This window comes from Carettochelys insculpta, chromosome 11 (genome assembly GCF_033958435.1).
Source record: "Carettochelys insculpta isolate YL-2023 chromosome 11, ASM3395843v1, whole genome shotgun sequence".
Taxonomy (NCBI): domain Eukaryota; kingdom Metazoa; phylum Chordata; order Testudines; family Carettochelyidae; genus Carettochelys; species Carettochelys insculpta.
Window position 1 is genome coordinate 20364502 of NC_134147.1, and position 11323 is coordinate 20375824.

Genomic DNA, 11323 nt, shown 5'->3' on the forward strand with positions numbered 1-11323 from the left:
CAAGTGACAGTGTTGGCTTTATTGGGGTGCTACCATCACAGTCCAGGAAGATCCCCCACCCCCCAGGTCTTGATGCCAAACCAGGCACGAGTCCCTCCCCTGCTCCCTCTGATGCGAGGAACTGGCCTGATCCCAGACAAAGCCACCGGCTCTGTGCCCCTGGTTGGGGGTGGGGAGGGCAGCTCCCACATCTCCTCCCCATGGTCCCAAGGCAGGAGTGTGCATGCTGCTGTGGCTGGTGGGTCACTACACAGCAGGGGGCTTCGGCTCCCAGTCCTGGCTCTGACCCAGTGAGGGCTCCTACGGATCTCCTGTGGCTCGGGAGTCTAGTGGCCCCCAGAGGCAGTTCAGGCAGCCACCAGGCCCTCGCTCACTGGCATGTTGATATGGGCAGTCAGCAAGGGCACGCTCTGGCCCTCTCGCAACACAAACACCTGCAGGAGAGGAGACAGAGCACCCAGGGTGAGAGCAGCCACCAACGGGCTGGGGCCCAGGAACTCTTTACTCATAGATCCCTCTCGTGGTGCTGAGATGCAGCCCCCTGTGGGTCCCATCCAGGCCTGCCCACCCCCACCAGGGAGGGAGGGTTTGAGAGGTCAGGCATCTCTCTGGCACGGGTGCCCCTGTACCAACCTTGATAACGTCTGAGATCCCCTTGTCGCTCAGACACTCCACAAAGGTTTCAATGGGGTAGTTTAGTCCTGGGACCAGCATGGGGACCTGCAGGGAGACAGGGCTGAGTCAGCCAGAGTGCAGGGCCTGTGGGGTGGTCAGAGGTCGGGGTGGGGGAGTACCTGGAAGAAGGCTCTCTTCATGGCATAGAGGCTCTGGTCGTAGAGGAAGCTCACCAGCAGGTGGATGGAGGGGCGCCCAGCTGATGTGTTCTGAATGTGGAGGGTCAGCTTGAAGGTGGGGCCGATGCCCTGGACCTGGGGGCATGGGGAGGCAGATCCTGAGCACAGGCTCAGTGCAAGGAGGAGAGAAGTCCTTGACTCCACAGCAAACCCCATCCTTGTCAGGGCCACAGAACAGCCGAGGGACGCGAGCGGGGGTGGGGCAGGGGCGCTCCTTCACAGGAGCCACAAGAAGGGACCCCTGGATATCTAAAGAGAGGACTGAATGCCAGGTCCCAGCCCACCATTCCGGTGCTCAGCCCAGATCTGCTCAGCAAGCTACAAACACGGCCCCTCCGGAGGGGAACCCTCAAGGGATGGCAAGTTCCTCGCCCCCCACTGTTCAAAGGGCACGTCCTCTCCCTGCTTTACTCTGGCTGGGTGTGTCTGACGACAGCTCCTGGCCCTTGCTCAGACTTTGTGGGTGATGTCCCTGAACCCCACAAGCAGAGGGGCACAGAGACTGGGATCAAGCCCCCTCAGGGCCTTCGCTCAGAGCAGCTCTTCTTCTCAGGCTGCTTTAGGCCCAAGGTTTCCGGTTGGGGATTGTTCTCGTGGCTCGTCTGACCCTCCCCAGGACCAGTATTTTTGTGGCTGTGTCCCCGTCCCTCCCCTCAGCCAGCAGAGAAATCAAACGCTACTTTCCCACCAGCGACTCTGCCAAAGCCAGCAGCTTAGCCCAGTACCTAGATCATGGGTTTCAGCCTAGAGCCCTGCCGCAGCACTGGGATCCGGAGGGGCCCCGGCCATAATAGCAGGAATAAAACTCAATAAACGATGTTGGGAGCAGGGTTTCGAAAACTAGTTCTCCGACACACCAGACATGTGTGAGCTGGCCAGCCCCGCTCTCCAACTGCCCAGCAGCCCAGGACTCAGGGCGGCCAGGGGAACTCTCCCTGCCTGTGCTTGGCGTCCCCTCCCCTTTGCAGGACGAGGCAGGGGCTCCCCAGCAGTGTTCCTGTAAGCTGACACTTGTGCGGTCACTCAGGGGAGGGTCCAATGCTGCCCAGCTGAGCAGCAGAGCGCCCACAGCTAGGTTGTGTGTCTCCTGGTGGTGCACAGCCACCTCAGGGCAGATAAACATTTATTTTTCACATGGATGGAGAAGGTTAGAGGGACTCTGATCTCCAGCCATGTGCATCGAGGGCTTGAGGAGGTCTCTAATCCCTTTGTGTGGGGAAGGAAAGATGCAGGGGCTGTTCATCCCCTTATAGGGCTGAGGTTTCCAATCCCTGGAAATGGGAGTCAAGAGGCCCAGAGAGCTCCCAGCCTACTGCACTGGGGGATGGGGGGAGACATCTGTGGAGAGCAGCAAGTCCAGCCACTGCTGGGGTGACTGCAGAGCCTTGCAGCAGGACTGGGATCCAAATGGCCCACCCCCTCGACAGCAGGAGCAGGGTACAGAGTCCGGAAGCAAAACAACACTGCTGGGCATGGTGGGGACCAGACTCACAACACTCCCACACAAGGCTCCACTTCAACCCACCGGAAGGAAACAACCCAACCCCTCACAACCCCCTTCCCCTCCTAGAGCTGTGGAGAGCCTAGGAGCCCCCTGCCCAGTCCAGAGTTTTCTCACCCTGTCTCCTAGCTCCCGGCGAACACTTGCCCCGTTTTCATTCCCAGGGCAGGGGCCCATGACTACTCACCACTGCATTCATCTTAAGGGGCTCCTGTAGTGTGGATGTGACAGGAGCCAGGCTGGACTCCAGTGCCTTGACGTAGGCCCGGGCAGCCATGAGCCGCAGCCGGTACAGGTCCGTCTGGAACACACGGTGCATGGCTGGCGGGGGTGAAGGGACAGTGAGAAGAGAAAGTCAGCCTGGGGCCAGCAGCCAATCAACAAGGAGGTCTCTACTGACCGCAGAACGACAAGGCTGGAAAAGACCTCACCAGGTCACTGAGCCCAGTCCCCTGCACCCGGGGCAGGATGAAGTATGACTAGGTCTTGGGTTTAGGCCCTGTATGCAGCACAGAGCCCTTTAATGCAGCACTGCAGCATCAGGGCCTGCTCTGAACCTCCTGAATCCCCATCCGGCTCCCTGCAGCACAGAGCCCACGGGGGCAGCACTGGCTGGGAGAGGGCACCCCCTGCTCTTTCCCTGCAGCACGGCACACCCTGGGGCATTGTGAGGACAGAGCTCCCACCCTGCAGCACCTCTTGGGGCACTGGGGCAGCACTGACTAAGAATGGCCCTACTGAGCCCCCATTCTGCTCCCTGCCATCCACTACACCCAGTGGCTGGCCAGCGTTTTCGCACTGCCAGGCTGTGTGGGGAAGGAAATCCCAGCCCAGGGGCTTCTATCTTCCCACGGTTGATGCTCCCAGTGGGATTGGTGGCTGGACAGCTGAGCCCATGGACAGACATCCAATAGCTGGTGGCTGCAGGAACAAGAAATCGGGTGGGAAATGCCACACCTCACTTCCCACCCCAGTGTCCACTCCCCCCACCTCATTCCCCTATCCCCGGCTGCTCCATTCCCTTCCTGCCCACGAGCACTGCCCCCCGCCTCCATGCTCCCCCCATTCCTGCCCCACTCACCCACAGCATTCTCGCGCTCCCGCAGCGTCTGGTCTACGTACAGCCTGGTCTTCTTGGGCACATTGAGGCGGATGCTCTGGGCCACTGGAGGCCCCAGCGACGTGTACTTCTCCTCAAACTTGGCTGTGCGCTTCAGGATCTTGATGCTCAGCCCACCGCCTGAAGGGTGGGACAGTCGTTATCCAAGGAGCATTTTGCCAGCGTACCCTGTCGCTTGGCTGTGCACAGGAAACATTATTCTCCAGAGCTCTGCAGTGAATGTGGCACTCGAGGTGAAAGGGTAGCCAGGATAGAGTGCAAATGGGCACAGAGGTCCTGAATCCCCTCGCCCTGGATCACACCCGTGGGCCCATCCCCTATGGTGTGTTCCCTCCAACAGCAGCTGGCCCCTTTAATGCCCCTTGCTGAATCACGCTGTCCCCTGGACACTGATTCCTTCCTGAGGAGGGAATTGCTACGCTAGAGTCTGGGCAGCGTTCCCTATAGGGCACATACAGCATTGCACAGAACTGAAGGATGCCTGCCTGGCACACCCCAACCTACCTTTAGTCGTCATGATCAGCGTGTTGTCCTCGCGCCCATAGCGGCCAAAGCAAATACTCGTGACCACATCCTGTGCAAGGGAAGCAATGATATCAGGCAGCCCAGCTGGTGTCCTGGTTCACCCGTAACCACCAGGCCCACCTCCCCACTCCCTCCCCAGAGGTAAGGGTAGAACCCAAGAGACCTGGCTCCCAGCCTCCTGCTCTAAGCCATGAGATCACTCTCCTCCCAAAGCTGAGATGGGCCCAGGAGTCCTGCATTAACCTTGGCACTGGCTTTGCCCAGTGGAGCAGTTTGTGTTTTTTCTTCAGTTTTTCAACCTCTTATTCTTTTTTTAAACAGTTTTTCAATTTATTTTGTAACTAACTTGAGGCCCCACCCCCCTCCTACAGACTGGGGGGAGGGGTCCAGGGGGCCCTCTCCTCCCTGTTGCTGGGGGGGAGGGGACAGCCAGCCCCCTACCCTACACATATTTACACACAGCCAAGCAGGGGATCTCCAGACCCCCAAAATTAATTCATCTGAATGAAAACTAAATCAACTCCAGTTACATTAAGTGGGATGCCCAGTTGCAGACCTGTGCAATTGCAGATGCTGGGGGTTCCCTTAGCGCTGGGGGCAGAGCCAGGCTCCTGCTTGTCACTGGGGTTAGGGAGCCGGTGTGCAGGGGGTATCGCTCTGAGGGCTGGGTGTCGGTCCATCAGCCAACATCCGACTGAGACACCAGTGAGCAGGCAGCTGGACATAGGCTGTGGCTGACCCTGGAGTAGCTGGATGTTGTGAGCCCAGCATCAGGAGTTGAAGGGGCCCAGGCAGGTTCATGCCACTGCTGGGGCTCATTCCCTGGGTCTGCTAGGCTTCCAGTACTCAGGGAAAGGCTTCAGCTCCAGGGGTGCAGCTGCAAGCTCCTCATGCCACCAGGGAAGGCGCAGATGGGTAGTTACCTGGGTGTGGATGGTATCCACCAGATTCTTGTCCCGGTACATGTGCACCTCCAGGTTGGCCAGACCCACCATCACGGCCTGGAGGCCCCGCGATTTCTGGTCAAGCAGGCTCATGGTCGTCAGTGGGGCTGGCAGATAGACCGTCCACAGCTTCTTCCCCTGTGCAGGAAAGGGACCTGGCGCTTATGTGCAGCTGCCTGGGGCTGAGGTGCAGAGGCTGTTTCCCTGCTGCTGGGGCAGGCTAGTGGGGCTGTTTACCCAACGATCCCTTACACGGCACCCCGGTGACCCTGGGTGCCCTAGCAGACCAGACTTAGGAGGGAGCCATGGAGATCTCCTGCTGGGCCCCCCAGGGAGAGGCACTTTGGTAACAGGAGGTGTAAGGAGCAGCTCTGAGGGCACAGGGGTTCCAGAACTTGCCCGGTTGCTCCACCCCAGTGCCCACAGGGGTGCCCTCAACCACTCCCACCTTCTGCGTGTAGCCCTGCAGAGTCTCGTCGGAGCAGCCAACCACGATGTTCTTGTGTACCCGCACCAGCCCCACAGGCTGGGCACTCAGCTCAATGCAGTACTTGGGCCTCTTGGACTCCCTGGAGTGGGAAAGCAGGGCAGGCGGATCAGTGCCAGTCCCCACAGTGCTTGCTGCCCCACCCAGCCCCCTCTGTGCATCCCCTGCTTGTGAGCTCCCACACCCATCAACCCCAGTGATGGGCACAAGCACGCCCCTGTGGCTTGCTGTCACCTGCGCAGGAGGTAGATGTTCCCGTCCCTGCAGGCCACCGTGAGCCGGTACTCCACATCGAACTGCCCCACCACGTCCAGGAAGGCAGGCACGCTCGGCAACGTCATCTGCAACAGCAAATGCAGAGCTGGGGCGGCCCCGCAGCCATGCAAACGAGCCACATATGAGCAGGGGGTCCCTCGCCTGATGTAAGATGAAGCCGCCTCTGAGGTGAGGTGAGGTGTGGGGGCTGTTTACATAGGGACCCCCGCTCAGCTGGCTCCCCACTCACTTTGGCCAAGATAGTGAAGGCCTCAGGGTCCAGGACAAGGACATCAGCGCTCTCTGTCCCAATCACCAGGCAGCTGATGGCGTCCTCATCCGCCATGTTCTTCTTCAGAGTGCTCATGCAAGTGATGACAGTCTGGACAGGGAGAGAGGCACGAGAGGGGAATGGACCTCTCCCTATTCCCCAGTCCCCCTCCCCACTCCGAGGGCAGTGCCAGTCTCCCAGGGGACATGCTGGAGGTCAGGGGACCTGGATGATCCTGCCTGGATTCACAGGACATTGGGGGCGGGGCACTGGCAATGCTTGAATACCCCTTTGTCCAGCCCCTGCCTCTTGGGTCCCCAGCTCTGGGAGGGGCCACTGGGGAGTCTCCTCCAGATGCAGAGCAGGGACCCACCTGGCGCTTGATTGGTTGCCCCTTATGTAGGCTCACAAAACTCTCCATCTCTGATGCATCTTGGGCCAGGAACCTAGGGACGGGGGAGACAGAGATGGGGATTGTTGCACAGTGACACGATCTGCTCTGCCCCCTGCTACTCCCCCACCTCCCCCAGGACAGGGGCCCTGCTGCTCAGAGTCCTCCAAACTTTGGGACAACTTCCTCACACTTGACCTATGCTCCCCCTCCCGCACCCACCTCCCTCACTGCCGAGACCCTTCTCTGACCCCCACCCCCATGCTCCCTATGTCATCTGCCTTCCCCACAGCCAGGATTCCCTCCCAGCTCCACCCCCGGTAGGCTGGGATTCCTCCCTGCTCCTCACCCCACCCGACTTGTGCTCCTCACACCACCCGCCTTCCCTGTTGCTGAGATCCCTTCCTGATTCCTCCCGCTGGGTTTGTGCCCTCTGCACTGCCTGCCTTCCCTGCTGCCAGGACTCCTGACCCTTGCACACACACCCCTTGGCCACCAACCTCAATCTCATAAGAACATAAGAACATAAGAATGGCCATACTGGGTCAGACCAAAGGTCCATCAAGCCCAGCATCCCATCTGCCGACGGTGGCCAATGCCAGGTGCCCCAGAGAAGGAGAACAGAAGACAAGTGATTTATCTCCTGCCATCCATCTCCTGCCCTTGTTATGAAGGCTAGGGCACCATCTCCCTGCTCCAATCCCCTGAAAACACCAGGTTCATAGCGCCCCCAGCCCAGGTGTTTGGTGCCAGCTAAGAAATCGCTGGAGGGTGAGGTGTTCATGCCACTCCCTGCCCTCATCAGTACCACATGGTCTCACCTCAGCGATCGTACTGACAGGGGGATCTCCGCCTTGTCCCTGACGTACAGCAGGAGAGGAAAATGTTGAACAGAGGAGAAGACATTGGACAGAAACTCAGTGTGATACATTCACCATCACAGGCCCTCCCATCCACAACACAGAACGCTGCAACCACGCCCCTCCCACAGCTGGGGCTAGAACCCATTGAGTACTGGCTCTGAACATGCCCAGCTCTAGCCTCAAGGATCATCCCCTGACCCCACCCCGCATGCTAAATGCTTCTTGCATGAGCTCTCAGCACTTCCTAAGCCAGGAACCAGGATGGAGTTTTGGAGGCAGGTCATGGTAATGTGATATAGTCCATGTGGGGCAAGAAAAGCCACTCACCGGATCCCCTCCAGCATCTCCTTCAGAGTCACTGGGTCAATCATATCCTGGAACGACATGCAGATAGAGAAGAGAAGGCACAGAATAGAATCCAGGCGTCCTGGTTCCCAGCCACTCCACTCCAAGCACAAGACCAGCTCCCAGTGCTAGCTCTGATGTGGCATGCTGGGGACGGGTGGCAGCATGGGTTTGAAGTGGGGTAGGTGTGTAGACAGGCAGCCTACGCTGGCCATGCCACCCCTGCCACCTGCTCACCTCCTTGGCCTGCTCCCAGACGTCCTGCTCCAAAGGGTTGGGATCCAGGGGGGGCAGGGTGAATTTGAAGTAGGGCCGCAGGTTCTTGTAGACATAGATGAATGGGCCGGAGGCCACGGCCACAGCTGGCGTGCACGGCTCATTCTGGTCCATCAGAAAGGTGGCCACAGCAGCTGGCAGGTCCAACAATGTGCTCTCACTGGCCAGCCCCGTGCCCCGGTAGACCTTCAGCCTCATGGTGTGCCCTGCCATGCCCAAGTCACCCACCACCAGCTAGGAGGAGACAGAGACAGAAGGGTAATGTGGGGGATCCTCATTCCCCATCCCACAGTAGCTCCCACCTGCTGGGCTGGGCACAGGATCCCTCGCTTCCCGCTGCCCAGAAAGACAACTGGCCCAGTGCCCACCCCTACCTGGAGAGACGATCCCCACCTTGAACGCTTGCTCCTACCCGACCCCAACAGAGAGATTCTCCATCCAGATGCTGTTTGTCTCTGGGGTTTAGTCCAGGTTAGGGTGGAGTCGGGGAGGATACCAGACCAAGGGGGCTGACCTGGTGGAGGGGGATACCAGGCCGGACAGGCCCATTGCCTGGGCTAGGGCAGGCAGGCCGGTCCTCCTCACCTTGTACTCTCCATCGCCATGCAGATCAGCCAAGGCTAGAACAAGAGAGAGACGTGGAGTCAGCACCCCTGACAACTGCTCCACGTGCTAAGCAGGTCCAGCCATGCCCAGTATCTGGCAGACAGGTGGATGGTCTCCCCTCCAGTTAATGCTGACCACTGCACACCAGCGTGGTACCAGGGGCACTGTGCTGAGAGGAGGTGGGGCTGGCTCATTCCACAGCAACTCCAGAGGCTTGTGCTCAAGGCCAGGAAATAGTGTGAAGGACTTTAAACTGAAAGGGTCTCTGGAAATATGGCGTGGGAGCCAGGACTCCTGGGTTCTATCCCCAGCCTGGGAGGCAGACTGTCACCACCATGGTCTGTAACCACAAGGCTTTTTTACTTTGCTGTGTACCTAGCGCCACTCTGGGATGCTCTCAGCAGGTTCCCATAAATGTCCCTAGTGACATCAAAGGGTACAGAAAGGGGCAGAGCGCCTGAGACCCCAGTCATGGGTAGCCCTCCTCAGGCCCTAGCTAGAATGAGCCCAGCAGTGTTAGTTACTCTTCCTGGCAGCACAGCGCCAGCTATCTCCCCGTCCCAGGGACGTTAGCACTGGACACAATGAAGGCCAGGTGCCACCAAAGGGATTAGAGAGCTAAGGCAGGTGAAATAATACCTTTTACTGGACCAACCCTGCTGGGATATACAAGTTTTCAAGCTACACAGAGCTCTCCTTCAGGCGTGGGAAAGACACTCCAACAACTTGTCTCTCTCTCCCCAGCAGACGTTGGTCTGATAAAGGGTGTCACCCCTCACCACCTTGTCTCGCTCGTATCCCAGGACTGACACGGCTACAGCTATACCGCACAGAGGGGGCCACACTGGGCCTTAGCAGCCAGAGCTGCTAGCTATACGCTACAGTTTGTTATTTAACGGTGAGCCAAAGAGGGATGTAAAACCCCTTTTAATTAATTAATTTTAACCAGTTAACAGATTAAATAGGGTGGGACAGCTGGCAGGGGACGCTCCAGCTCCCACTGTGTCCAGGGGCTGCTGCAGCTGTGTTGGAGCATGCCTGCCTGCAGTCCACCCCGGCTGCACTGGATGAGGGCTGCTCCACCTACATTGGAGCCCCCGCTGCCCGCAAAGGGCCCCATGGTGCTGCTCCAGCCCCCGCTGGTTAACTGTGAGCAGTGAGCTTCATCCATTTAGGGTGAGGCTTACAGGTGAACACTTAACATCCCGACTAGGAACTAAGTTTCTAACCTTAGTTTTGGGAGGAGAGTGAGGACCAGGAGGTTAGAGTCAGGGTAGGACTCCTGGGACTCCTAGGTATCCCCAGGGAGTTACAAGGTTTTCTTCCTAGCAATATCAGGAATGTAATGGCTACTTCCAGGGAATTCTCCTTGGAAGACTTGGGATATGGAGCTGGGCTTCTGTCAGTTCAGGGCAGAAGAAGGCAAACTCTTTAACGGAGAACACTTCCTGTCAATGGGGCATCAGGCCTCAGACTTAAATAAGCATCAAACCATCCCCTTCATTACCTACTCCTGTGTTTGGGAGTTTCACGTCCTGTTTGCTGTGGCTGTCCACCTCACACCCTCACCCTGAGAGAGACAGACGATCATATACAGAAAACGAGCTAAAACCCTCACAAGTATTAACAAAAGTGGGTGGGTGGGAAGGGTTTATTTCACATTCCCAGGGTTGAGAACCCATGTCTCTGTACACAACTATACTCTGCCATCAGCTGACACCACATGCGCTTAAGTGACCTTGAGAATAGGTTCCTCTGTGAGGTACCTTACTAAGCTATTGATGGAGAACTGGGGGGGTGAGGCAGACAGTGCTTTATAGGAGGATCCCAGACTTACCAATGCAAGAGGAGAAGGTGTAGAGATTGGCCATGGGGTCATAGTGCGCATCCAGCCATTTGGAACTGGCTTCATTACTGAAGTGGGACACAGATGCCACAGAGACAGAGAGACACAGACCGACAGAGAGAAGCTCAGATGTATGTCAGTCAATGCACGGAACGGAAATTCCAGCTGCCGCATCCCCCTCCCTCACCTGCTCTAACCACTAGTGTTCACTCCCCCCAACAGCTGGGATAGATCCCAGGGGTCCCGGCTCCCAGCCCCTCCCCCACACTAGCCACTGGGGATCACTCCCCCCCAACAGCTGGGATAGATCCCAGGGGTCCCGGCTCCCAGCCCCTCCCCCACACTAGCCACTGGGGATCACTCCCCCCCAACAGCTGGGATAGATCCCAGGGGTCCCGGCTCCCAGCCCCTCCCCCACACTCGCCACTGGGGATCACTCCCCCCCAACAGCTGGGATAGATCCAGGGGGCCCGGCTCCCAGCCCCTACACCCCCCCACCGGGAGGGGAACCCAGCCATGGCCGCCTCTAGGCCTCTCCCCGCCCCGACCCCCCCACCACACCCACCTCTCACTGCTGGAGGAGGAGGCGGCCGCCATGTCCCTCTCCAGGCCTCGGACAGGCAGGATCTGTTGCTAAGGCAACGCAGCGGCGGCGGGCGGGAGTAACCGGAAAAGCGGCCCCCCAGGGAGCTCGGCGTCTCACCGAAACGAGTCCTTCCGGGAGACTAACGCTGGGCATTCAGCGTTCCGGATGTGCGGAGCTGTCTCTGCCCAGCCCCACAGGCCTCCTCCCTTTGAATCTGGGACGCGGGGGGTAGAACAGCAGATCAGCTCCTGCAAGGGAGGAGTCACCCCGAGAGTCACCTTGAGACACACCCCCCCCAATTTTGACTGCCCCACCCTGCAGGCATCAATGCAAGTATCCACAGGAGGGGAAAGGCCCTGAACCCACCAGATCCTCCCACGCGCCAGGGCCCAGCTCAGAGCTCTCACACGCATGATCCCCATCCCCTGCCCCCCTCCACGAGCTGGACCAGTC

General features: G+C 58.7%; 1 protein-coding gene across 4 annotated transcripts; it reads right to left on the minus strand.

Moving 5' to 3' along the window:
* On the minus strand, positions 1-11051 carry BBS1 (Bardet-Biedl syndrome 1). 4 transcript variants are annotated; one of them, XM_075005052.1, is made up of 17 exons: positions 10850-11051; positions 10276-10352; positions 8418-8452; positions 7794-8066; positions 7539-7585; positions 7170-7208; positions 6331-6403; positions 5937-6068; positions 5666-5772; positions 5393-5513; positions 4924-5082; positions 3980-4049; positions 3437-3595; positions 2543-2676; positions 795-929; positions 634-720; positions 1-434 (listed from the first exon to the last, which is right to left on the minus strand). In XM_075005052.1, the coding sequence occupies exons 1-17, from the start codon at positions 10879-10881 to the stop codon at positions 348-350; spliced, it is 1767 nt and encodes a 588-aa protein (XP_074861153.1). In that variant the 5' UTR covers positions 10882-11051; the 3' UTR covers positions 1-347. The 4 variants fall into 4 exon arrangements, with proteins under 4 accessions (XP_074861153.1, XP_074861155.1, XP_074861154.1 ...); XM_075005054.1 differs by lacking the exon at positions 10850-11051 and adding an exon at positions 9946-10008; XM_075005053.1 differs by lacking the exons at positions 8418-8452; positions 10850-11051 and having other exon boundaries at positions 10276-10332.
* Between the last annotated feature and the right edge of the window lie 272 nt (positions 11052-11323).

Excerpts from the sequence above, each read along its gene's own strand:
- BBS1 (XM_075005052.1), bottom strand. The coding sequence starts at position 10,881 with ATGGCGGCCGCCTCCTCCTCCAGCAGTGAGAG. Across the intron at positions 5,773-5,936 it reads CCTTCACTATCTTGGCCAAA|ATGACGTTGCCGAGCGTGCC; the intron begins GTGAGTGGGGAG and ends TTGCTGTTGCAG. Across the intron at positions 5,083-5,392 it reads TGCAGGGCTACACGCAGAAG|GGGAAGAAGCTGTGGACGGT; the intron begins GTGGGAGTGGTT and ends TTTCCTGCACAG.